This window comes from Typopeltis vanoorti, chromosome 16 (assembly GCF_054136105.1).
Source record: "Typopeltis vanoorti isolate ZY-2024b chromosome 16, IOZ_Tvanoo_1.0, whole genome shotgun sequence".
Classification (NCBI taxonomy): domain Eukaryota; kingdom Metazoa; phylum Arthropoda; class Arachnida; order Uropygi; family Thelyphonidae; genus Typopeltis; species Typopeltis vanoorti.
The window spans coordinates 17,051,238-17,078,634 of record NC_143564.1 but is presented as its reverse complement, the minus strand read 5'-3'; the positions used below and the strand labels follow the sequence as shown (position 1 = coordinate 17,078,634).

At 34.7% G+C, this 27,397-nt stretch overlaps 1 protein-coding gene across 1 annotated transcript in view; it reads right to left on the bottom strand.

Moving 5' to 3' along the window:
• The window catches only part of LOC150097870 (ATP-binding cassette sub-family C member 1-like), a 626,276-nt gene that overhangs the window by 382,493 nt on the left and 216,386 nt on the right, over positions 1–27,397 (bottom strand). Inside the window, exon 11 of the mRNA XM_090406616.1 lies at positions 13,346–13,549. Within this exon, the coding sequence (XP_090262742.1) occupies positions 13,346–13,549 (204 nt within the window). The remainder of the gene's footprint in view (positions 1–13,345; positions 13,550–27,397) is intronic.

The following is a 27,397-nucleotide window of genomic DNA, read 5'->3' as shown; positions in this document are numbered from 1 at the left end:
AATAATTGACTATCATGGAGGTAGATTTTGATCTCCTCTCACAATTCAAATAAATGGATAAGAACTTTTCCATGAGATAGTCAGCAAACTTCAGCAGGAATAAAAGCTGTATGTTCCAATCCATTTTTTCACACAAGATATTCAAAATATGCACATTAACAGTGCAGCTATTGATATAGTTTACAAGTTTTACTTCTTCATTCATAACTGTTTGAAAGCTGTCTAACATATTCTTGGCAACAGGTATAATGGGATATTAAGAATAACATATATATATATATATTGTATTATTCTTATATTATATTCTTTCTTATTATTCTTATTATACTATATTATATTATTCTTATATTATATTCTTTACTATTATTCTTATTATACCATATTATATTATTTTTATATTATATTCTTTCTTATTATTCTTATTATCTTCTTCCTAACATGGAATTTAGGCCATGTGGCCTGTTCTGGTCTAATGCCATCTCTTTCTTGGTCTTCCGATTCTTCTTTTTCCACTTATTTTGTATCTGTATAATATTTTTGGCAGTCTGCTGTTGTCCATTCGATTTAAATGTTCTAGCCATTTTTGATTATACTGTCTTATGTAGTAATTAACTGGTTTTATTTTCAGGGATTGTAAGATTTCTTCATTTGTTTTGTGGTCCCACTTGGTATATCCGGCTGTTTTTCTGAGGAACTCCATTTCTGCTGTTTGAATTCGTTTTTCATCTTTCCTTTTCATGGTCTGTTTCGCTTCCATATAGTAGAGTTGGTTTTGATAAGACATTATATAGTCTGATTCTTGTGTGTTTTTGTACTAGGGATGGCTTAAATATATTATTTATTATGCCACTTACTTTGACAAAGTTTGATATTTTAGTGTCTATATCTTTTCTTTGTATGATAGATCACATCCCAAGTATCTGAAGTGTTTACTTGCTCTAGTATTTTATTATCTATCACTATTTTACTTCTTATTGGGTTTTCTCCTTTGAATGCCATTATTTTTGTTTTTTCTTTGGATATTAATGATTGTAATGTAAGTCATCTTCTGATGTAGCTAATACTATTTGATCATCTGCAAATAGTAGTGTATCTATCTTCATTTGAGGGGTCATTTGTATACCAAATGGGTTATGCTGTTTCCAGATTGTTAATATTTCATTTATATATGTATTGAAAAGCAGAGGTGAGAGGGTTTTAGCCACTTTGGTTTAAAACGAATTTTTGTTGATACCATATAATGATCAGAGTTTAATTCAAAGCCTCGATATGCTCTTACGTCTAAAATTAACTCTGCTAATTTAAAATTTGCGATAACATAGTCGATTACTGATTTGTATCCTCTGGCTTTACCAAGTATATTTATGTATTTCCTTGTGTTTAAACATTGAATTCATTATTCTCATATTATTATAAATGACAAAATCGTGGAATCTGCGACAATTTTGATTACATGTATCTTTGCCAAATTTACCTATGTTTGTTTTGTATTTTTTGTTTCCTATTCTGGCATTTAAATCTCCTGCTAGCAGTAAATAGTCAGTTTTGTTTGTTTTATCTATGGCATTCTGTAATTCTTTATAAAATATATTACTGTCTTCTTCTTTTCCCTCTTCTGGTGCATATGCACCAATTATTGTTATGCGGCCTCTTAATGTCTTGAGTCTAATTTCTATTAGTCTTTCATTCAAATAGTTGTAATATACAATATTGTTCTTTAGGGATTTATGTACCATAATCATTATACCTGCTTTTGCTCTTTCTTCTTTTTTTACCACACTGTAGACGTATATATAGTTGTTTGTTTTTTTTGTACCTTTTTTGTTTTTTCTTTGTTTCTGTTACTATACATATCTTTATGTTAGCTTGGTTTAGTTATTTATCAAGTTCTTCTTCTTTGTGTGCAATGCTTCTCACATTCCATGTTGCGATCTTCATTATGTGTTCCTTTTTCCAATTTCGTTTACCGTTTCCTGGGTTGTGGTCTTTTCCCTGACAGTCCGTCTGGCTTTTGTTTGCATGAAACTTTAAAGTATTTTGAATTTCCCCAGGGCAGGTTACTAACCTGTCGCTGGGTAAGTCCAGTGGTAGGGCTGCTACCTAATGGCTCTGAACAGGCAGATCTAACAGCATTTACTCTGTTAGGGTGTTAAGTTATACCGCCCATGCTCGGTTGCCAGTGCCTCGTTTGTACTTTTATAACAGGATGGACCACGGGAAGGTGAGGTTGACATTTGAGTGGGAGAGGCTATGTATTGCACTTCACCACCCCTTCCACCCCATTATTCTTATTATACTATATTATATTATTCTTATATTATATATAAGAATAATATTAAAAATAATGAGAGAGTGCCACAATGAATGCTGCAGTGCATTACTGTTGCCCATGATGTAACTGATTTATCAATGCAGAAAGGCCCTTCCTTTCACCAGTCACGATTTAATGTGCCACATATACAGGATGTGGCACATTAAATCAGTGATTCTCAACCTATGGAGCGCAACCCCCCCCCATTGCAAAGAAAGTGGAAATCAAAGGAAAATCTAATAAACTACTTTGAAACAAAAGCATTTAATGAAACTATTTAATGACGCAAAAACTATATAAAAACAAAAACATAAAATACACTCTGAAAATGAAATAATGAAATGTATAAAATCCACTGTATTGAATAAATTAGTTATGCTTTTGGGAACATATCAATATTGCAAAATATACTGAGCAAGTAATTAAAATTAAACAATAACAATGAATTTAAAAATTAATGGCTTCCTTGGGCGTGTGCTGCAGAGCAAAGCTTTTCATATGATCGTGATACATTGGAAATTGACACTTTTTTGTTCTCTTTCTATATTGAACTGACATCTATATTTTGTTTTTTAAGGCAGCCACTGCAGAAAACCTGATTTCACAAAGATAAGATGCTAGAAATGGCAAAAAGTACACGAAATAAAAAAAAAAAAATGCTCTTCAGTGCAGAAAATTCATCATCAACACCAGCCCAAAATTCAAACATTTAGATGTAAATTTCCTTCGATTTTGCTGCTTGGATTGAAGTCTATATATTGTTCCTTTTCTTAAATTGAGAAACTTTCAGGGATAATTTGAAATGGGTTTCTAACACACTCATACAGTGCCATTATGTTGTCATCGGTTATAAAATAGTTTCTAAAATTCTTTGTCAACACTGTTAAATGATTTCAATAGTTGCAAATAAAACTTTGATGTGTTGCTCTTCTGCCTTGTAAGTTTTAATAAATTCATCCACATTTGCAAATATTTCTAATTTTTGTTGATTTACCTTTTTGTTCCAAAACTCTAGTTTTTTAGAAAAAGTATTAACTTTATCATTCATCTCTATGTGTATTTTTTCAATGGAGATGCAGGTTAAATATATTTAGTTTTGTGGACATATTTCTCTAATATGTCCACCAAGAAGCTCAATTTCATCACAAATAAGGGGTCTGTCTCTAAACTTCTCTGCTTCTTTGTGATTTTCCTTTTCCAAAAATATTGCTATTTTGTCTCTTAATTCGTAAACACATTGTAAACATTTTTCCTGTGATAACCATCTTGTCTCACAGTAAAATAGTCATGTTCTGCTCCAGCCATGTCTTTGCAAAGTTCAGAAAACAGTCTTTACTTTAAGGGTCTCATTTTTATATAATTCACATGGTTATAACTGTTTTTAACAAAATGTTTAGACCAGGACTCATTTCCTTTGCAGCAAGAGCTTCGTTATGAATCATGCAATGTGTCCAAATACATTGTGGGGATTTTTCTTTCAAAAGGGCTTGTAAACTTTTAAACCTTCCAGACATAATTCAAGCACCATCAGTGCAAATTCCAACACAATTTTTCCACTGTATGTTTGCCTTGCATATAAAATCATCCAATATTTTGAACAATTCAAGTGCTGTGGCTCTTCTTTCTATTGGTTTACAAAACAATAACTCTTCAACTGCTGATTATCCATTGCAAAATCGAACATGAGCAATTAAATGGCAATCCTTGTTACTATCTCTTGCCTCATCAAGCCGAATTGAGAATAATTGGTCACAAAACTTTGAAAAAAGTTGTTGCTGCATATCTTCACATATATCACCAATTCATCAAGCAACAGTATCATTTGATAGAGGTATGCACTATAGTTGTTTAGTAAAACTTTCTCCAAGCATAGTTTCCACAATATCAATTGCAGCTGGCAGAATTAGGTCTTCTCCGATAGTGTGGAGCTTTTTGCATCTAGCTATTTTATATGCAACTCTGTAAGAAGCTAGTAAAGCTTTTTCACTTACAAAGCTTTTTTTTTAATGCTAGATTTTTGCTTTTCAAAACATTTCAGTTTGACAGCAAAGACCTCTTGAGCTTTGTTAACAAACTCCTTATGAAATGTTTCCAAACGTCTTTTAAGTTTATTCAGTTTCATGCTATCACTCGCCAAAATTTTTGAACAAATAACACACAGTGGTCTTTCTTCATGATTTACTTCAGTCTTTGTAAAACTGAAATGTAAATATTCTGCTGCATACGTTCTCGATTTTACTTTTAAAGTGATATTCTGTGAACCTGAATTTGCTGACACCAATGCTCCACAGTCGTTAAATGTCCGCATACATCCAATTAAAATTTTATCCGTTTTTCTACACTAGAAAACATTGTTTTTATACCATGTATCACAGGCGTTGTGAACAGAAGTAATATAATGGTGACCATCGACTTCTCACTGTTGGTCATTGTTGCAGTGTTACTGTTGTCTTGCCATTTCAAGCCTTATTTATACTCGCATAAACATTTCCAGAACATTCAAGACTTCCTGTGATGAAATCACGAATGTTTCCAAAAGGCCGACATGATTCAATGGTCTGTGCAGTGATGCCAGATCTATGCAATTTTCGAAAGATTTGATGACGTATTTAAATATTTATGAATATTTAAAAATTTTAATTAATTCCTAGTTTTTTTTTTGTTTTGTTAACTTTTATGGGTTTTGTTAGTGTCTCAACACAAGAATTGTAAGAGAGAAGTGTGGGGGCCATAAAAACTAATATTAAAAAATGGGGAACACATGAAAGAAGGGTGAGAAACACTGGGCTAAACAGTATACATATTATTACACATTGAAAATAAATGAATTATATAAAATAACTTTTTAATTAATAATGAAGATACTTCATGCACAAACTTTGTTTACATTTGGATAAAGGATCAAACAAGAATATAATTCCTTGGCAAGTAAAATATATTTTAATTTTTAATTCACAGAATTTTTAATATACAGTAAAACCTCACCTTATTATACTTCACTTTATCACAGTCCACTCATATGAAGGTTTCAATTATGACCAATGCCCATTTATAAAATAAATGCATTTGCTCAAGAGGAAAAATTACTCAATCTCATCCTCTAATATAATAAAAATACTATGGAAATAGTATTTTTCCATAGTATTCCAAAAAAACATGAGAATAATGGAAGGGTGCCACTTAGTGAAAGGCCATCAAAAATTGCTTTGAAAAGATGTTTTCTTTTTGTAGTAAAGTAGGGATTTGGATTCGCATTTTGTTGAAGTTTTGTTTATTTTTCATAGCTTAGCATAACCGAGCAAATGTGGAGATTTGTGTGTTTGAATAAGACTTATTTTTACTATTTCTGAAGCTTGCAGTGAACTATGACAAAAAACAGTGATACAAATGAGATTAGCACTTTGCGCAGAACAAAAATCAAATGTAATTAATGGCATGGACTTTTCAAGAATTGTACATTGTCGTGAATGTAACATGTACACATGACAGAATGTGGAGTGTGTATGTGGAGAGACTGAACAGAAAATGAGAGAGGATATGGATATGCTGAAAGTGTGATTTCTGTTGGACTACAAGTTATCAGCAAATACAAAACTGATGGATGGAATGAAAGAGTGCATAATTGTGGGAGCAAATGACTGTATGAAAGCAATTGCAGAAGCAAATGATTTTATAAATCATAGAATAGAAGCAAATATGGAAACAAAAGCAAGTGACACTGTGGAAGCGAAGAAAAGTTGAAATGAAGAAAGAAATGAAGAAGTAATGATTCCATTGTATAAGGCCTCATATAGATTACTGTGCACATATTTAGTCACTAGGTCTTCATAGTGACAAGGATGGATGGAATGAAAGAGTGCATAATTGTGGGAGCAAATCTGTATGAAAGCAATTACAGAAGCAAATGATTTTATAAATCATAGAATAGAAGCAAATATGGAAACAAAAGCAAGTGACACTGTGGAAACGAAGAAAAGTTGAAATAAGAAAGAAATGAAGAAGTAATGATTCCATTGTATAAGGCCTCATATAGATTACTGTGCACATATTTAGTCACTAGGTCTTCATAGTGACAAGAATATGTCAGAAAGGGACTAAAGAAGATTCACAAAGATGGTAAGTGGTCTTTGGAATGTGGAGTATGAAGACAGATTGAAAGAATGCAAACTGCAAAGCCGTGTGAATAGGAGGAGGAGATATGATTGAAACATATGTTAGTCAAGGATTGTTATCATATTAACATGGAATACAGTTTCCATTTACCATTTCCAGAATGAGAGAGAGAGGGGGGGGTAAAGAGACCATCCCTGAACCTGTATAAGGAGGGTGTGAGCAGAGGAGTTTGGAGGCAGTTTATTGCATGGAGAGCAGTTCCTGAGTGGAATGCACTGCCTGAGTGTGTTTGAATGTACACAAACACACACTGCATCAGTTTAAGGCACAGCTGGATGAGCTTTGTGTGTGGTAGGCGTGCCTCCCATGATGAGTCTTGGACTCCATGGAGAACAGATGTTAATAATAATAACTGGGAATGGACAAAATTTACATCATATAAAATATGCAGATGACATAGTATTATTTACAAATAATACAGAAAACCTAAAGCACATGATTGTAAACCTACATAAAAACAGTAGAGACTATGCAGCGCAGATAAATTTTAGTAAAACCAAAACAATGGAATAAGCAGAAATGAAGAAGAGGTGAGAAGAAGTAAAAGTGAGAAGAAATAAACTGGAACAGGTTAAAAAAATACAATTTCTTAGGAACAATGATCACAGATGGGCTAAATTATGAAGGAACTATTAAACACGGAATAAATCTAGCATGGTTTACTATGACTAAACTTAAAATATATGGAAAAATATATCTCTCTCCAAAGAACTGAAAATCAAAGTACAGGAAAACCTCACTTAATGCGAATTCGATATGTGCAATAATCAATTAGTGCAATTGAGTGAAATGATACTATTTCCCCCCTTTAACCCTGCAGAGGTCATGGTCTAAAAAATTGCAGCGTAGGTTGCATGTATCTGAGAAATATTCATTACTAGTATGTGCTAAAATGCAATAAAACTTAAAAAACCACACGGCAAATATAATACATGATGGTTTATTTATTTTCAATTACAATCTAGAAATTTTTGTACAAAGAAACAAAGAAAAAAACAACACTAAACCAATACTACACTGTCATCGGAGGTCGCGGTATCTCTCAGATACAATTTACTATGAAATATCGCAGACCTTTACATAACACGTGTTAAACCAAAACTGACCACATAAACAGTGTGGAATATCACTTGGAATATATGCATGCGCAGCTACTCATGAGCTCCAAGCTATACACTGGATATGTGTAAGAATATTTATATTAAACAATTTGTTTGTATCTGTCAGATCAGCTGTGACCTCCGCAGGGTTAAGCGAGTGACTAACTAACAAGATTTTTAGTTAACAAGATTTTTTTTACGTTATGTGAAATTTTACGTTACACGAATTTTTTTGTCGCCAATCTGCAACAAACAGAAAAGCTGGAAGTCATTAAGACACATGAAAGTGGAGCTAGTAATACAAGGATTGTGCGAGACCTGGGATACAGCAAGTCTACAATTTGGACTATATTAAATAAGAGAAAAGAATACAAAGAACATGGAAAATTTGCTACTGCTTCTTTAATGTAGATCATCCAAAATGGAAGCCATTTAATGATCAAGATGGAGCATCATGTATCACTCTGGATTGAGGATATCACCAAAAAAGAATGCCTCTTAGTACAGGGAATATTCAGGCAAAATCTCTCAATATTTTTACCTCACTGAAAGAAATCAAATTTCAAGAGAAATGTGAAAGCTATACTGCAAGTTTAGGATGGTTTAACCATTTTAAAAATCGAGTCTTCAAGTATGGATATGGACAGCACAATGTAAGAATAATTGGGGAATCTGCTAGTGCTGATAGAGATTGTATAGCCAAGTTTCCTGAAGAATTGCAAAGGATAATTCAGGAAGGTGATTAAGATGATCAGCAAATACTCAACGTTGATGAAACTGGTCTATTTTGGAAGCATATGCCAACAAAAACTTTCCTAGTTAAAACTGAAGCATCTCAACCAGGATACAGAGTATTTAAAGATCGTCTTACACTTTTATTAGGAGACGATTCAGAAGGCAAATTTAAACTCAAGCTTATTTAGTTTATCATCATCGTCATCATGGAATTCCTTCCATGTATCCTCAAGGGGTGTACAGGATATGATAGTACTACATGAAAAAAATTACATCATTATTAATTTCCTATCTACAATTTTCCTCCAAATCAGTCTGTTACTTGTTAAGACTGCAACATTATCAGATCTTATATTTCTATCGTCTAAGGCACTTTGTACCGTATCAATCCACCTATATCTTGGTCTTCCTTTGGGTCATTTTACTGCCAACCTGGCAGAGAACACTTGTTTTGCTAATCTTTCCTTGCCCATTCTGTTTAAGTGACCGTACCACCTGAGATTAGCTCTGCTAACGCATTCCTGGATGCTGACAATGTCAAGTTCTTTCCTAATATCGTCATTTTTAATATGATATTGCCATTGATGCCATCTGTTCATGCCTATAATCTTTCTCAGGACTCTCATATCTGTGGTCTCTAGTCTTTGGTCAAGTGTTTTACTTCTGACCCAGCTCTCAGATCCATAAGTTAAAACTGGTTTGAACACTGTTCTATACAGCTAATTTAGTGTTCTGACTAATTTCTTTCTTATTCCATATGAATTTATTCAATTGAGTTCCCACCATACCAGCTTTGCTGATTCTGTTGCCTATTTCTATATTTAATTTACCATCTTCAGTAAAAATTGTGCCAAAACAGCTGAAAGTTTTACTTGTTTTACTGGTTCTCCATTCACAACACAGTTGACATTTTCAATGATTCTGCCTATTTTCATTGTCTTTGTTTTTTTATTGCTGACCTTCATACCATATCTATTACAACAGCTATTCAATTTAGTCAGAGAATCTTGCAGACTTGTAGTGGATTTATTTAGAAGTATAACATCATCTGCATAAAGCAAAGAGCTGACATTAACATCTCCAATTTTGATATCAGGTTTAATACCACTTTCCTTCATAATGTGATCCATATAGATAATGAATAACAGAGGGGATAATTTACATCCTTGTCTCACACCAGATTTAACATTAAACCATCTTCCTGTAATTCCTTAATTCTAACTGCTGACGTGCAACTCAAATAAAGACTAAGTATTGCTTGATATAATGCCCTATTGACATCATATAACTGCAGCGTATTGAGTAGCTTCTCTCTTGGCACCTTGTCATATGCCTTTTCCAAATCGACAAAACTTAAATACAGATCTTTGTTATATTCCCATGCTTTCTCAACTATTTGTCATAAAGTGAAGATCTGATCCTGACAGCCTCTATTTGGCCTGAATCCAGCTTGTTCTTCACCAAGCTTTTCTTCCACAATTCTTCTCAACCATTTCTCAAGTATACTTGCATAGATCTTGCCAGGAACACTCAGTAGGGAAATACCTCTGTAATTCTCACATGCAGTTTTATTTCTTTTTTATATATGGGTACTATGAGAGCTCTACTCCAATCATCGGGAATTAGTTTCTCTGTCCAGGCTTTCTGAACTATGCAGTGCAGCCACTGTAAGACTCTTATACCACCATACTTCAGCATTTCTGGTCGAATATCATCTACTCCTGCTGCCTTTCCACATTTCAAGCTTTTGATGGCTTTTTCTACTTCAAGTACAGATATGTATTCCTGATTGCATTCCTGGTCAGTGTTTTTTACCACTGTGCTGTCATCACTGCTTGTTTCATTTAGCAGTTTTTCAAAGTAATTACTCCATACTTCAAGGATATCTTTTTCTCCAGTTTTCATATAACCTTTATCATCTCTAATTCCTTTTACAGCACTCTTTCCTCCATTCCTAAGCTTCAACAACCTCCAGAATATTTTGCCACCTTCTTGATATTTATTTTCTATATTCTTGCCAAAGTCCTCCCATGACTTTTGTTTAGCTAGTTTTACACAGTGTTTAGCATTCTTGCATTTGTCTCTATATTCTCTAAGAGCACAAGCTGACTTATTTGACAGGAACTTTTGATATGCTTTCTTCTTTTCCTTCACGTGTCCACCAGGGAGTTCTGATTTTTTTTATCCTTACAGACAACCTCACCACATGCCTCTCTGGCAGAATCAATCAATGTTTTCTTCAGAGTTTGCCACTGAATCTCCAAGGTTTGATTCCTGTTCTCAAACTTTTTCATTTTTTCTTCAATAATCTTTGTGTATTTTAGTCTACAGTTCACATCTGAGAGCTGCTCAACTTTTATTCGCTTTAAAACTTTCTTACATGTTATTTTTTTCAATATGAAATTCAATTTTATCCTGCTCAAGACTAAATAGTGATCACTTCCAATTTCAAATCCCCTGTACACTCTCGTGCCTGCACCAGGGAGAAAACATCACTATCAACAATAACATAGTCAATGAGACTCTTGTTATTCCTAGCCTCTTCTCTCCAAGTGAATTTGTGCACATTTTTATGTTGGAACATGGTGTTAGTAATAACCAGTCAATGTCCTGAGGAGAAATCCAACAAGAATTTGCCATTATTATTAGCTTTGCTCTTTTCTCCAAATTTTCCCAAAATATTTTTGTATGTCTCACAATCATTTCCTACTCTGCTATTTAGATCCCCAACAAGGACCAACTTTTCCTTTTTCATTGTGTCAGTTGCTTTTTCTAAAGCCTCAAAAAATTCCTCCACTTCTACCTTAGTAGAACCTTCTGTGGGACCATAGGCACAAATAAGTCTCATTGGCCAGTTCCCCCTTCTCATATTTGCCCACATTACTCTACTTGAGACTGACTGCCATTCAAGAAGATTAGCCTCGTATTTTGTGTTGAATACTATGGCTACTCCTTCTTTTCCTTGATTGTCATTGCCTGAATATAACATTTTGTATTTATTGCTCAGAAAGATCTCACCAGTTTTGGTCTTTTTTGTTTCAGTCACCCCTATTATGTCGATCTGGTACTTATCAAATTCCTCAGCTAGCTCCATTTCTTTGCCATTCAGGCTTCTTACGTTGATAGTACCGATCTTTAACTCTGGTGATGTTGAGTTGGGGTTTGTTTTCAGATTTGTTCCAGTAGCTGACTTTTCGCTGTTCGCCCTGGTTCCCTGGCGAAAACAACGGGGGCCTTGTTTAACTGGGCGACGCCCCAGCCCGCATGAAATTTTGTCATGTTGTACCATCATTTTTTATTTTGGTTTAACCAATAAGAATATAATTTGGTCAGCTAAATCCCAAATTGCCAGCCCATCCTCGTTCTTTCAGTATCCAAATAGATACCCAACAGGGTGCACCACGAGAAGGTGAGGATTGGACATTAGATTAGAAGCCCTGGTCGGTTCTCCGCATTCCTTTAAAGGCTATGTGGAGGTCTCCTCTCAGTTATACAGCTTTTATCCTTAAGCACCCCTTATTTAGTTTATCGCGTGCAAAACCCAAGATCAACCATTATTCAAGAAATCAGCACATTTGGGAAAGAACTTGGATTTAATGAACTGGATAATGAGGATGTGAGAAACTTGCTCGATTCCCATTCTTCCCATTCAGAACAATTAAATTAACTTTGATGATTTTATCCTCTACTATAGCTTATACTATAATTTTTTTTTCCAAATTTATGCTTACTGATGAATGAATTATAATGATTCCTATTGCTTATTGTATTCGCTTAGCATGCATTATTTGATGGATTTCTGTATATAGTCCCATGTTGTTTTACACAAATCTGTATGGTGCAGACTTGGGTTATCAAACAGAAAGAAGAACAAAGATGACAAGCTCTGAAAACAAATGTTTGACAAAAAATAAATAAAACATCATGGACTGAAATAAAAACCAATCAGGAGATCAGGGAAGAATGACACTACAATATTTCTATAATAATATTTTCGTTAATAACAATTTGAATAATAACAAGAATCAGAGAAAAACAGTTACGGTGGTATAGACATGTATACAGCCTACTAATAGGTTTCCTCCAATTCTCCAAAATGGAAGAGTAGAAGGGAAAAAACTACTGGAAAGACCTATAAAAACATGGATAAAAAACAAAGAGTACAGGTGATCTGAACTCTCATTGGCAGCCAAGTTATTTAAACTTGGCGGTCAATAGATTAGACTGGTAAGTTACTGTTCATGATATCCTCAACCAGCCTTAGGCAGATGAGGAAAATGATAATAATTAGTTATTCATTACCACCCCGAAAAGGTTGGCAACCCACAGTACACTAATCCTGTGAATGGTCTAAGAGTTATATAATCTATAAACCTTACTGTAGTAAAAGCCAAACATGGAACTTTTACATGCCATTTCAGGCTTCCAAGAAGCAAGGTGGTGGTAGTCTCATGCTCAGTAATGTGTAGTCATCTACTAGTCATTATCTACCATCTAAAGACTTTCACAAACATTTAGACCAGTCAAATTTGAACCCAAAGTTTATTGATTAAAAAACTGAGATTCTATTCACTCAGCCAACCAATGTTGCCCGAACGTTTCTCTATTTGTTTGTAAACCACACAGCACTCTCATTCGTTTCTCAGTACATTCACATCATGTCATGTCACCATATGCTACATTTGCTGGTACATGAATGTTACTTCAAGCATATACGTATCATAATGACCAGCAGGACATGTGTATGTGCTTCTGCAGAGGTGTTCACTATTTGTTTTCACTGTTTACACCCACAGCATCTCTCTCTTTTTTACAACTTTTTAATTTCAATCTAATTTCCCCATTTAACTTAACCTTCCCTTGACAAAGTATAATTGTATGTACTTTTCTAATGCTTTTTGAAATATCTGGTTAGCCTAAATGTTAAAATAGATTTGATAAGAAGCACACTAATGAATTTATAAGAGAATGTTATAAAAATAACTTAATAATCATTGGGGAATATACAGACAACACAAATACTTACCAAAATAGGAGCACAAATCCATAAAAACGAGGTTGCAGAACCCAAGTAAGCTATTTTTCGGAGTCTCTGTACTTCCACAGATCGAATTCCTAAAACTTGTTCTTCAAAAGAATTCTCCCATGAATATAACTTCAGTACCTTAATACCCCCAAGAATTTCATTCATTAATTTCACTCTTTCATCTTTATTCTTCATCTGCTTCACCTAAGCAATTCATGGAATTTAAATTATAATTTGTTAAAATATTATTAATAATTGAATAATCACTACATTTAAATTATTCTGTCTGTATATCAAACATCATAAAACACACTTGGGTGTACCTGTACTATGTACACACAAGTGTTTTACCAAGTTATTTTATATATATACTGTATATATACATTACAAGTATACTAAGTTGGCCCACCTTTGACCACAATTACATGTCATTATTATGGGTATGTCTATTATATGTTGTTAAACAGCCATATATATTTTGGTCTATTCCTTCAACAAAATAATAGTAAACTGTTGTAATGAAGCAAATAATGCTTGTTTCCACCATAACTTGTTTCTGACCCTTACTAAAGAAGCTCTATAAGGACCTAGTGCCGGGTCAATCTAGCATTTAACTTTCTTAAACCATGTTAGCACAGTTCTTTACATATTTACTGGTACACTATCGTGTTTATACACAACCAAGTCATTTCCATAGAACCAGAACAGAAAATTGTTCAAAATGCTTGGTGGTCAATTTTCTTTCCAAGCACTATTACAGGGCATGCTACTTCAAACTTGGGAAAGAATTACCACATCACAACACTACTAGTTGTAACAAACCTTGTTCTGGTAAATAACATTCTTCTACCAGCTGCAATACCTTGGATGACAGATCAGTGTACTCTGGAGTTAGGTAGCTAGGAAAAGAAAATATACAAATTTAGGAAAATTGGAACTTTAAGAGAAGATCTAGGTGTAAATGCAATCTAGAGGTGAGTGAATATGCAAATTACAATGATCAAAGTGACGGTGTGGAGGAATTACCTAGAATATATCTAGATTGGATATATCATATAGGATAGGATGATAAAAAAACTGAGACAAGGAAGCTAAATGTCGAATTGAAGGTCAACTACAACAAATCCCAGAACACATCTCAACTCAACATAATTGACGCTCAAGATATATACTATCAACATGAGAAGCATCAAATGAAGAGAAATGGAACTAGCAGAAGTTGAATAAGTACCAGAGGCATAGCTAGAGGGGGGGGGGGGATCTGCCCCAGTCGGCATTTTGAGCAATTTTGAACTTTTGCAGTTAATTCTAAAATACAGTCTCGAGAACTAAGTTCCAACTATTATAATACTACAGCGAATTTTCTTCACAATTGCTGTATGTGTTGCTAGTTGCAAGAGGAGTTTTTCCTAAATAAAATTGATTAAGGATTACCTACATTACTATGAAATAGACTTCGACAATGTCATTGACGTTTTGCTAACAGAAAAACAAGAAAAATAACATTTTAAAATGTTGAAATTAAAGTTTTACTTCAAAAATAAACACGTTTTAATTTATTCCCCTATACGTTGTTTTGACTTTTTGTAGTATTTTTGGTGTGTATTGAGAGAGGCAACCGCCATGGCGGGCAAAAGCCCTAGCTACACCACTGACTGAAACAAAGAAGACAAAAACAGGTGAGATCTTTCTAAACAACAAATACAAAATGTTATATTCAGGCAATAACAATCAAAGAAAAAAAGGAATAGCTATAGTATTCAACACTAAATACTAGGATAATCTTCCTGAATGGCAGACAATATCAAGTAGAGTGGTATGGGCAAATATAAGAATGAAGAACTGGATGGTGACACTGATTTGTACCTATGGTCTCACAGAAAGTTCTACTAAGGAAAAAGTGGAGAAATGTTTTGAGGCCTGAGAATAAGAAGCTAACACAGTGAAGAAAGAAAAGCTGGTCCTTGGAGTTGGAGTCAAAACAGCAGAGTAGAAAAGGATAACTAATAATAATTGTAAATGCTTGCAGAATTTCTGTTCAGGACATGGATTAGTTATTACTAACACCGTGTTCCAACATAAAAATGTGCACAAATTTACATGGAGAGAACATACAAGAAATAAGAAAAGTCTCACTGATTATGTTATAATTGATGCAATGTTTTCCTACTGGTTCAGTAAACGAGAGTACAGAGGATTTGAAACAGGGAGTCACTGTTTAGTTTTCAGTGGGATAAAGTTCAATTTAATATTAAAAAGAAGTGCTGTGCACCATCATCATAAATTTCCTGATATATATCCTCAAGGGATAATATGATAGTACTACATTACATGATATGTACTACATGAAAAATTACATCATTACTAACTTCCTATCTACAATTTTCCTCCAAATCATTCTGTTAACTGTCAAGACTCCAACATTATCAGAACTTATATTTCTATCTTCTAACACTTTTAACTGTAACAATCTACCTACATCTTGGTCTTCCTCTGGGTCGTTTTCCTACCAACGTGGCAGAAAACACTTGTTTTGCTAATCTTTCCTCTCTTATTCTGTTTAAGTGACCATACCATCTGAGATCAGCTCTGCAACTGCATTCCTAGATGCTGACAATGTCAAGTTCTTTCCTAATATCCTCGTTTTTACTATGATATTCCCATTGATGCCTTCTGTTCATACCACTAATCTTTTTCAGGACTCTCATATCTGCAGTCTCTAGTCATTGGTCAAGTGTTTAATTTCTAACGCAGCTCTCAGATCAATAAGTTAAAATTGGCTTGAATACTGTCTTGTAAACAGTTAATTTAGTGTTTTGGCTAATTTCTCTCTTATTCCATATAAATTTATTCAGTTGAATTCCACCATACTAGCTTTGTTGATTCTGTTGTCTATGTCCATATTTAATTTACCATCTTCACTAAAAATCGTGCCTAAGTAGCTGAAATGTTTTACTTGTTCTATAGGTTCTCCATTCACAATGACGTTGATATATTCAATGTTTCTGCCTATTTTGATTGTCTTTGTCTTTAAAATGCTAACCTTCATACCATAACCATTACAACAGTTATTCAATTTAGTCAAGGAATCTTACAGACTTGTAGCAGATTTATTTAGAAGTATAACATCATCTACATAAAGCAAAGAGCTGACATAAACATCTCCAATTTTGTTATCCGATTTAATACCACTTTCCTTCATAATGTGATCCACATAGATAATGAATAACAGAGGGGATAATGTACATCCTTGTCTGACACCAGATTTAACATTAAACCACCTTCCTGTACTTCCTTCAATTCTAACTGCTGACATACAACTCAAATAAAGACTAAGTATTGCTTGATATAATGCCCTATTGACACCATATAAATGTAGCATTTTGAACAGCTTCCCTCTTGGCACCTTATCATATGCCTTTTCCAGATCTACAAAACTCAAATAGAGATCTTTGTTATATTCCCATGATTTCTTCACTATTTGTCATAAAGTGAAGATCTGATCCTGACAGCCTCTATTTGGCATAAGCCAGCTTGTTCTTCACCAAGCTTTTCTTCTACAATCCTTCTCAACCGTTTCTCAAGAATGCTTATATCTTACCAGAAACACTCAGTAGAGAAATACCTCTGTAATTCTTACATTCAGTTTTATTTCCTTTCTTATATATGGGTACTATAAGAGCTCTACTCCAATAATCTGGAATTCATCCCTCTGTACAAGAGTTCTGAATTATGCAGTGCAGCCACTGTAAGACTTTTATACCACCATACTTAAGCATTTCTGGTCAAACATCATCTACTTACCTGCTGCCTTTCCAAATTTCAGTCTTTTGATGGCTTTTTCTACATCAAGTATGGATATGTATTCCTGACTGCATGCCTGGTCAGTATTCTTTACCACTGTGCTGTCATCACTGCTTGTTTCATTTAGTAATTTTTCTAAGTAATTATTCCATACTTCAAGGATATCTTTTTCTCCTGTTTTCATGTCACCTTTATCATCTCAAATTCCTTTTATAGCATTCTTTCCTCCATTTCTGATCTTCTTCAACAATCTCCAGAATATCTTGCCACCTTCTTTATATTTATTTTCTATGTTCTTACCAAAGTCCTCCCATGACATTTGTTTAGATAGTTTTACACAGTGTTTCACTTTCTTACATTTGTCTCTGTAATCTCTAAGAGCAAACACTGACTTATTTGCCAGGAACTTTTGATGTGCTTTCTTCTTTTCCTTCACTGCCTCTTTAACTTCCTGTGTCCACCATAGAGTTCTGATTTTTCTATCCTTGCAGACAACCTCACCACATGCCTCTCTGGCTGAATCAATCAGGGTTTTCTTCAAGGCTTGCCACTGAATCTCCAAGGTTTGGTTCCTGTTCTCAAATGTTTTCATTTTTTCTTCAATAATCTTTGTGTATTTTAGTCTACAGTTCACATCTGAGAGCTGCTCAACTTTTATTCGCTTTAAAACTTTCTTACATGTTATTCTTTTCAATATGAAATTCAATTTTATCCTGCTCAAGATTAAATAGTGATCGCTTCCAATTTCAAATCCTCTGTACACTCTGGTGTCCTGCACCAGGAAGAAAACATCACTATCAACAATAACATAGTCAATGAGAATTTTCTTATTCCTTGCCTCTTCTCTCCATGTGAATTTGTGCACACTTTTATGTTGGAACATGGTGTTAGTAATAACCAGTCCGTGTCCCCTGAGCAGAAATCTAACAGGTATTTGTCATTATTATTAGCTTACCTCTTTTCTCCAAATTTTCCCAAAATAATTTTGTATGTATGACACTCATTTCCTTCTCTGCTATTTAGATCCCCAAGAAGGGCCAACTTTTCCTTTTTCATTGTGCCAGTTGCTTTCTCTAAAGCCTTAAAAAATTCCTCCACGTCTACCTTAGAACCTTCTGTGGGACTATAGGCACAAATAAGTTTAATTGTCCAGTTCCCCATTCTGATATTTGCCCACATCACTCTACTTGAGACTGCCTGCCATTTAAGAAGGTTAGCCTCATATTTTGTGTTGAATACTATGGCTACTTCTTTTTTTCCTTGATTGTCATTGCCTGAATATAACATTTTGTATTTATTGCTCAGAAAGATCTCACCAGTTTTTGCCTTTTTTTTGTTTCAGTCAACCCTATTACGTCGATCTGTTATTATCCAATTCCTCAGCTAGCTCCATTTCTTTGCCATTCAGGCTTCTTATGTTGATAGTACCGATCTTGAACTCTGGTGATGGTTTGGGTAGGTTTTACTATTTGTTGCAGTAGCTGAATTTTCGCTGTTTGCCCTTTTTCCCCTGATGAAAACAAATGGGGCCTTGTTTAATAAGATGACGCCCCAGCCGGCATGAAATTCTGTCATGTTGCACCATCGTTTTTTTTATTTTGGTTTAAGCCAATAAGAATACAATTTGGGTGGCTAAATCCCAAATTGCCAATCCATCCTCGTTCGTTCAGTATTCAGAAAGATACCTAACAGGGTATGCCCCATGAGAAGGTGAGGATTGGACATTAGGTTAGAAGCCCTGATTGGTTCTCCATATTATTTTAAAGGCTGTGTGGAGGTCTCCTCTTAAGTACCCCAAAAAAAAATTGTAAGAAAGCTTTAAAACAAATTAAATTTGAGCAGTTTTCCTGTCTCATACACAAACATCATTGAAGAAAAAATGAAAGACTGAAAATAAGAACCAAACCTTGGAGATTCAGTGGCAACCCTCGAAGAAAACAATGATTGATTCAGCCAGAGAAGCATGTGGTGAGGTTATATGTAAGGATATTAAATCCATGGTAAACTCAGAAAGTTAATGAAGCAGCCAAGGAAAAGAAGAAAACATATAGAAAGTTCCTGGCAAATAAGTCAGCTTGTGTTCTTAGTGAATACAGAGAAAAATGTAAGAAAGCAAAGCACTATGTCATGGTAAGAACATAAAAAATAAATATCAGGAATGTGGCAAAATATAGCAAGATTCCTTATGTGAATGCTAGAGCACCTGGAGCTGTGTATTTTCATCCTCCGAGTTTTCACTGACTTCAAATCCTCTCCACAGCTTTGCTGATGCAGTACACCTCATTTCTCTTGTGACAAGCCTTGTAATGTCTGATCATTAGAAACGTGAAGATCTTCCATAAGCACTGCTCAAAACTTTGATCTTCTTTCTGTTTTACAATGGATAAGAATGACCTTGTCAACTTGAATGCCACCAAACAAAGTCCTGTCTCATTTCTCAAAAAGTAAAATTTTCATGTTAATTTTCCTTACTTTTAATAAAAACAAAAATCCAAACTTGATCAGATTTCTTTTTTTAGTACTAAAAAGAGAAATTAGTCTGTTTAATCTCTTTTTTGATCTACACACCTTTGACCTCTTCTGGGAAAATATGTTTCAACAACATCTTCAACCACCAATAAACTAGCATGTACATGAACGTTTTGCTTAAGGCACCGTAAAAATCCCAAATCTGCCCAACCATGGAATACAAATGTAGGGTGAAGGACTCAAAACCTATCAAAGATCTGTTAATACTATTAAGAAGAGGGCTATCTAGTTAACAGATACCTTTCCATTAGGGTTACTTGGTGATCAGCATTCAGTTTAGTAAAATTATGGAGACTACAACCATGTTTTGTCTTTTACAGGATACAATAATTACTTTAATTTCCCGATGTTTTGACCTTCATATTAAGGTTTTCATTTGGAGTACACACACACACATATATATATATACATATATATATATATATATACACAGAGACAAGCTATATTACATTTCAAACAGTATGCCAAAGAGACAATGATTTGATCAATAGTTATTCTACTGGCCTAATCTCCAGTGAAAAATAAAATAAAATAAATAAAAAATTAAAATTAAATAACTACATCAAAGCTATCTTTTATTTATTACTTCATCAGGATACAATTTCATATAGATAGTTTTATTACATGGGGTCTTAATTTAACATGAAAGTTGTTATATTAGAGTTAAGATCCGATTACATACAGTCCTATTGAGACAGAAAGGTTATGTGGGTAGAATATGTGCCTTCCATATCCTTGGGATTTTTAGACCATCAACACATAACACTTTGTAAGCAAAATGAAAGACATCACACTGGAAAGAAGTGATGTGATTTATTAGTCAGTTTTGACATCTCTGCCATCTTCACAAATGTCCCAATCAACGATACAATTCTTTTACAGGACTAATTCCTTCCCAATATCATAGTGCTCTTTGCACATGTACTATGTCTGGCTATTCTGTGTGGCAAAACAGTTTCTATCTACAAAGAGAAGGCACAGCCATGGGCTTGGAGTTTAAACGCCCCCCCCCCCCCCCAGTGCTAACTTTTATATGGAAACTTTTGAGCAATGTGCTCTAGATTCCTGTACTTTAAAACCCAAAGTCTGGCTTAGATACATTGGTGATGATTTTGCTATCTGATCCAATGGCCACCAGACACTTTCCTCAGCAACCTAAACAAACAACACAAATGCATATAATTCACAAAAATTGAGATTGAAAGTCAGAACACACTTCCCTTTCTAGACACACTTGTCACAAGTCTTCCTTCTGGCAGTCTTTCCTCCACTGTTTACTGGAAGCCTATACATACTGGCCAATATATACACATAAGCTCCTACCACCACCACCCAGCACAAAAACTAGGTGTCATTAACACACTAAAAAACAGGGCTTTGAAGATTTGCTCCAATGAACAAGCACTTAAAGATGAATTAAAAGTTATTAGCAATACCCTCTTAAAAAATGGCTACAGACAAAATACCATCAACAAAATTCTTCACAAGAAAAAGCAGAATACTACAGAAATACAACATTAATTTCACCTTTAAATCTCCTGCAAAATTAAAAAACTTACTCAACTCATCCAGGGATCCACTTTCTCTGCAGGCCCACCCTCGAGTATACTGTATACATTGTACCTGTAATTTGTCCTATATAGGTGAAACAGGATGCACAATTTCTATCAGAAAACAGGAACATAAGAGGCACATTAAATTCAATAACTATGGTAAATCTAGCATTTCTGATCATGTCCTGAATACTCTACTAAGAACTGGTTGGAAAGGCACCTGTTGTTTACATCACACCAAAACATGGTATAAACGTAAATTTAAGGAGGCCTGTGAGATTCTTATCAACCACCCTAATCTTAACAATAATGGTGGTCTAAAAATCCCAAGAATATGGAAGGCACATATTCTACCCACTTAACCTAAGAGTTAATTATAAATAGGACCATAGGCATGGGCGTCCACAGAAAATTTTCTGGGGGGGGGGGGGAGCTTGGAGACAAACCATTACATCGATAAATTAATAAATTAAAAATAAATAATTTAAAAAAAATAAAATAACTCCATATCACTCCTCCTGTTCCTGATTTACGCTCACGCGTAGACCTACACTTTTTACTATGTAGGCATTCGGAACCGAATCCTACGGAATAGGTCAGTTACTCTTTATATTCTCTTCTGTAAAAGTGTGTGTTCACGGAGCCAGTTCACAGAGCCGGTTTGCAGGAGGAAAACCCTGCGGTTCATGCCCAAGACCAGCTAACTTGGCTATGTCTGAGAAAGATCCTTAGCTTCTTACATCAGCGACGGGAATCGAATGCAGGCCACTCCTTTCCTAGGCATATGGTTGCGAAACTCAAAACCACTTGGCTAACCGAGCAGACTCCGTATCGTAGTTTTGTAAATCCTAAAAATTCTTCCCTTATATTTTTATTTTCGCCAACAAACCTAATGCCAAGTGCTCTATCCCAGCAATATCTGCGGCTTCATCAGCTAACACTGAAAATTCAATAGATTTATTTGCAGCAGATACAATGCTTTCTCCTATTTCCATTTCACAAAGTTCTATTAGTTGATGTTCAGTTCTTACAGAAGTGTAATGGCCATTTGCAGGAGCTTTCATCAAATGATCTTTTAAAATTAAGTCTCCTGCTTCGATCCGAAATTGAAATAAATCATGTAAATTTCCAGAATCACTCCTTTTCCCTCGTAATGGCAAAATCATGTGTGTAGCACGAAACACAATGGCTGATAAAACAGAACCTAATTTAATTCTATTGGACTCTATAGTTTTGTATTGATTTATCAATTTGACAAATTATAGCTTTTTCTGGATGTTTGTAGATTGTTATAAAATTCTGTGCATCAATAGCAGCTTCTTTGTGCCATTGAGATGACGTGATTTCTGGCAGCTTGGTTAAAATCGTTATATTTTATAAATGGAGTTTTTATAAATGTGCCTTGACAGCCCCAATGTATTTGTGGTACAAACAAAACCTAATTATTTTTGGTATAAACAAAACATTTGTGTTATTCAAAACCTTTTTGTAGTTTTGAATAACACAACCATGGTGAGTATTCCTCTAACCAAGCAAATCTAAACTGTCTCTTTCCAGAAAAATCTTTCTTGAAATCATAGTCCTTGTTGGGTACATAAGTATTAGAAAGGATTTCAAATTTTAAAGTTGATGTTATAGCAGAAACTCTAACGTAAGAACCAATATCATATTCTAATAAATTATTTGATGAAATTGACTCAACAGTCATTCTGAATCGATGTTTCAGGAAAAGATTTTATTTAATTTTTATTTATAAATTAAATAAAATAAATAAATTTTTATTTAATTATTTAATTTTTTTTTTTCACAAGTAGATTATAGAATTACATACACTTACCTTTTAAAATGTATTTTTCTTTTTAAATTTGTTTCGTTATAAATTTACAATTCACATTTCACTCAGTAACTCACTAGACACAGAGGGCAAATGAACTGGTTGCTGTTCACAACAGTAATGAACATTTTTTTCACAAATCAGAAAAAGATGAATCAAAAACAGGAACACGTGTTTTATTGCTGCAATAGATGAAACACATGTTCTATGATTACCCTGCTGAGGGTTGAAACCGGCCAACCCGTAATAAAATTTTAAGACAGACAAAGCATCCCATGGTTGAGGGTGTAAGGTTACATATCTCAATCACTTTTGCGATTATAATTTGCAGAATTTTTTAATCAATCCCAAGTGGGAGCAAGTGCCGAGTTTGTCCATCCCCCCTCCCTCTGCAGATGTCCATAATCATAGGTAATCGAGGATCTTAAATCTAATATAACAATTGTCGTGTTAAATTAGGACATCATTTTTAATGTAACAAAACTATCTATATGAAAGCATATTTCTCTGATATTGTCTTAAATAGAATATGGCTTTGATGTAGTTATTTTATTTCATTTATTTATTGTAATTTTATGTTCACTAGAGGTCAAGCCAGTAAAATAACCATAGATCAATTTGTTGTCTCTTCAGCATATTGTATGAAATGTAATTTAGCTTGTCTCTGTATATATATGTGTATGCTCCATATGATGACCTTAATATGAAGGTTGAAATGTCGGGAAATTAAAATATTTATTTATAACACGGTTGTAGAGTCCATAATTTTTGTAACATGAATGGTGATCACTGTGTAACACTAAAAGAAAGGAAAAACGAGAGTGAAAGTTCAGCTATGGTATGCAAACGTGATAAAGATATGAATGTCTTCGAACAGAACATGGTTATGTATGTGGTGAAGGGGTGGAAAAATATGCTTTGGGATCGGATCTTTTGAATATGTCTAGAGGAGGAAAAGAGAAAGTTCTACCACAAGGCCAAATAGACTGTATATCTAATTATAAGAACAGGCTAGGTGATAATTTGTTATGTCTATACACAAATGCTGGGAGACTCAGAAACAAAGGGGTTGAATTCGTTGCTGTATTGAATACAATATGGCTTAAGATTGTTGGCAATAGTGAAACCTGGCTATCAGAATCAGATATGATAACTGGGATTGAGTGAAATGGATATACCATTTTTAGGTATGACAGAAGAGATGAGAGGAGGGGGAGTACTATTAATAATATTAGATGACTTAAGTCCAGTTAGGGTAAAAATGCAAGAAAACAGTGATAGTAACAATGTCCCATTTAGCAGTAAGTTTGAGGCTATCTGGTGTGAAGTGAAGGCTAACAGAATAAAATATATGGTGGGGTGTTGCTACAGACCTGGTGGCTCAGTTGCAGGGGATGAAGAAATGCATCATCAATTTAGCCTTATGGATACTAAACGAGTGATCACTATGGGTGACTTTAATTATTCAAACATTGATTGTGGAAGAGAAATCTCACAATAAGAGGAATTTATTGAATTGCTATGAGAAAACTTTCTCAAGCAGCATGTGAAAGAAGGTACTCAAAGTCAAAGAATGTTAGATTTGTTCATAGTGTCAAAAGGGGTCTCTGTTAAGAATATGATTAATTTGCCATCCAGTTAGTGTTAAGCTGGTGTCTCTGTAGATAATATAGCTATTTTACCATCCAGTTGGTGACAGTGATCATGGTGTGCTTTCTTGGGAAGTATCTAATTATATTAATGTTCCCATTAAAACAGGTTACATGGTGAATTACAACACTAGAAATTATAATCAACTCAGGAGAATACTATCAATTGTCCCATGATATCAGTGAATGGGAAAAATGTCAACATTGCATGGGAAGCTTTAAAAAATTTATTAAATGAGGCTGAAGGCATCCCTAGTGTTTGAAGATTAAATAGGTTGAGAGTGAAATAGATGTGCAATTAAGCAAGAGATCCACAAAAAGAAGATGATGTTGAAAGAACATCATGAGAATAAGAGTTAGAGGAGTTATGAAATATAAAAAACACAGGTCAGAAAAGTAACAAGTATTATGCAGAAAGCTAAATCAGAGTATGAAAAGAAATTGGATATGCAGGCTAAAGGCAATTCAAAAGAATTTTATTGTTATGCCACAAGCAATAGAAAGAATGAATGTGGAAGAATAACTTTACTGAATGCAGACGGTACTCCAGTGTCAGAAGCTAATGAGTTTGTTCAATTAAGGAGTGCTCATTTTGCTAAGATATATCAACCAGGTGTATGTAACATGGTGCATAGTGCTACTGCTACATTATCAACCAGGTGTATGTAACATGGTGCTACAACTGGATGAAGAGTTAGAGGTAGATGAAAATGATGTTGAAGAGCCTGTTGAATAATCTAGATAAGAATTTGTCAATATGGACAGATGGAATATTAGCATGTTTGCTAAAAGAATATATAACCAAACTGGCTAGGCATTTCGCATGTTTGTATAACTTGAGGCTCAGCTCAGGAATGATATCATGAGAATGGAAGAAATGTATGAGAGTTCCACTGTACAAGGTGATGCAAAAACTAATGTGTCTGACTAGCACTTATCAGAATCTCTGGTGTGGTAGTGAAGATTTTAGAGAAGTTAGTAAGAACTCACAAACAGAAATGAGTTGTCAAAAAGCAATACTCTGACGAATGGGTTTACTAAAGGAGGGTCATGTTTTAGCAATTAGCTCATATTTTATAACAATGTTATTATTATTATTATTATTATACAGGCACCTGCATGGAGACAGAAGACTCATCGCAGGAGACCCAACCTACCTACACAATCTATCATGCCTCTCCTTGAACCCATTAACAAACAAAGCACAACTGACTCTGCCAACCCATTCCACTCACTCAACTCTCCAAGCAAAAAATCTAGTCCTCACACCCTTACTAACCACACATTTACTCAACTTCCTGGGATGACCCCTTGTTCTGGTCCTTCTAGTCAAGTGCTGAAACATTTCCCCTACATCTATCCTACAAACCCTTTAAGCAACTTAAATTTCTATCATTTCCCATATTTTTCTCCTATCAACCAACTTCAGCAATTCAAACATCTTCATTTCCTCATAGGGAACATTCCACAGGCCACTTGCCATCTTGGTCACTTGGACGATGTCAAGATGGGCAAGGCAATCAGGGATGCTACTGATATTCAGCAATTACAAAATGATTTGAACAGACAGGAAATTTGGGCAAACAAAATGGTTATCAGTTTATTCTTAGTAAGTGTAAAGTTATGCACCTTGGCATGATGAAATTTATTTCCAGCGGCATATTATATTAGCAGGGTTATGCTACAAGAAACTGATGAGGTTGGAGAACTTGGCATAATTCTGGAGAGGAATTTCAAGTTCAAAGGTCGCATAGCAAAAGTTGCAAATACAACTCAGAGAATAATTGCATGTTGAAGCAAATGTAAGACATATGAAGGATAAGGAAGTCATTTTGCTTCTTTATAAGACCTTGATAAGACCACAGCTGGATTTGTGCATAGATTTGGTCTTCCAGGATCTAAGGGGATAAAGAAGATGCAGAAAGGATGTAAAGAAGAGTTACAAAGATTATATCCGGATTATGGGATTTAGACTATGAGGATAGATTGTGAGTGTTGGATTATAGACGCTGGTTAACAGGAGAAAGAGGGATGATATGATGGAGGTCTATAAACTTATGAAGGGGTGTTATAGGATATCGTCTGATGAAATATTTCATTACATGGAAGGTGGAGAGCAAACATGGGGGCATCCAAGGAAGTTAAGTTTGTTCGCAGTCAGGAAAAGGATAAAAGCTAGGATTTTCTCTTGCAGAGCAGTGAGTGGGTTAATGGAATAGTTTGCCTTTAGGAGTAGTGAGTGCATCTAGTGTGAATGAATGAATGAATTTGTTGGGGAACCCATGATAATGAAAAGTGAAGTGATCTCAGCAATGGAACAGCTGCCAAAAGGAAAAGCTCCTGGATTTGATGGTGTGTCGGGGGAAATTATTGAGAGCAGCTAGGGATGATAACTGCTTTTCCCTTTCAGTCATTTCTGACTGTAGGTGACTTTGTAAGCATTGCCCACAAAGTATTCCTGGCGAGATTTTTATAGGGTAGTTCGTCATTGCTTACTCCAACCCCCCAATTTTATCCGGGCTCAGGACCGCATATGGCTGGGACATATTCATGTCTAATCCATGTGTTTTCACGGTGCCGGTTTGCCTGTTCTGGGGGATGAAAAACCCAAGTTTCCGGGTTTGGAAAAACTCCCTATCTCCTTATGAGACTGGCTAACTCTCCTTTAGTTGAAAGAGACCAG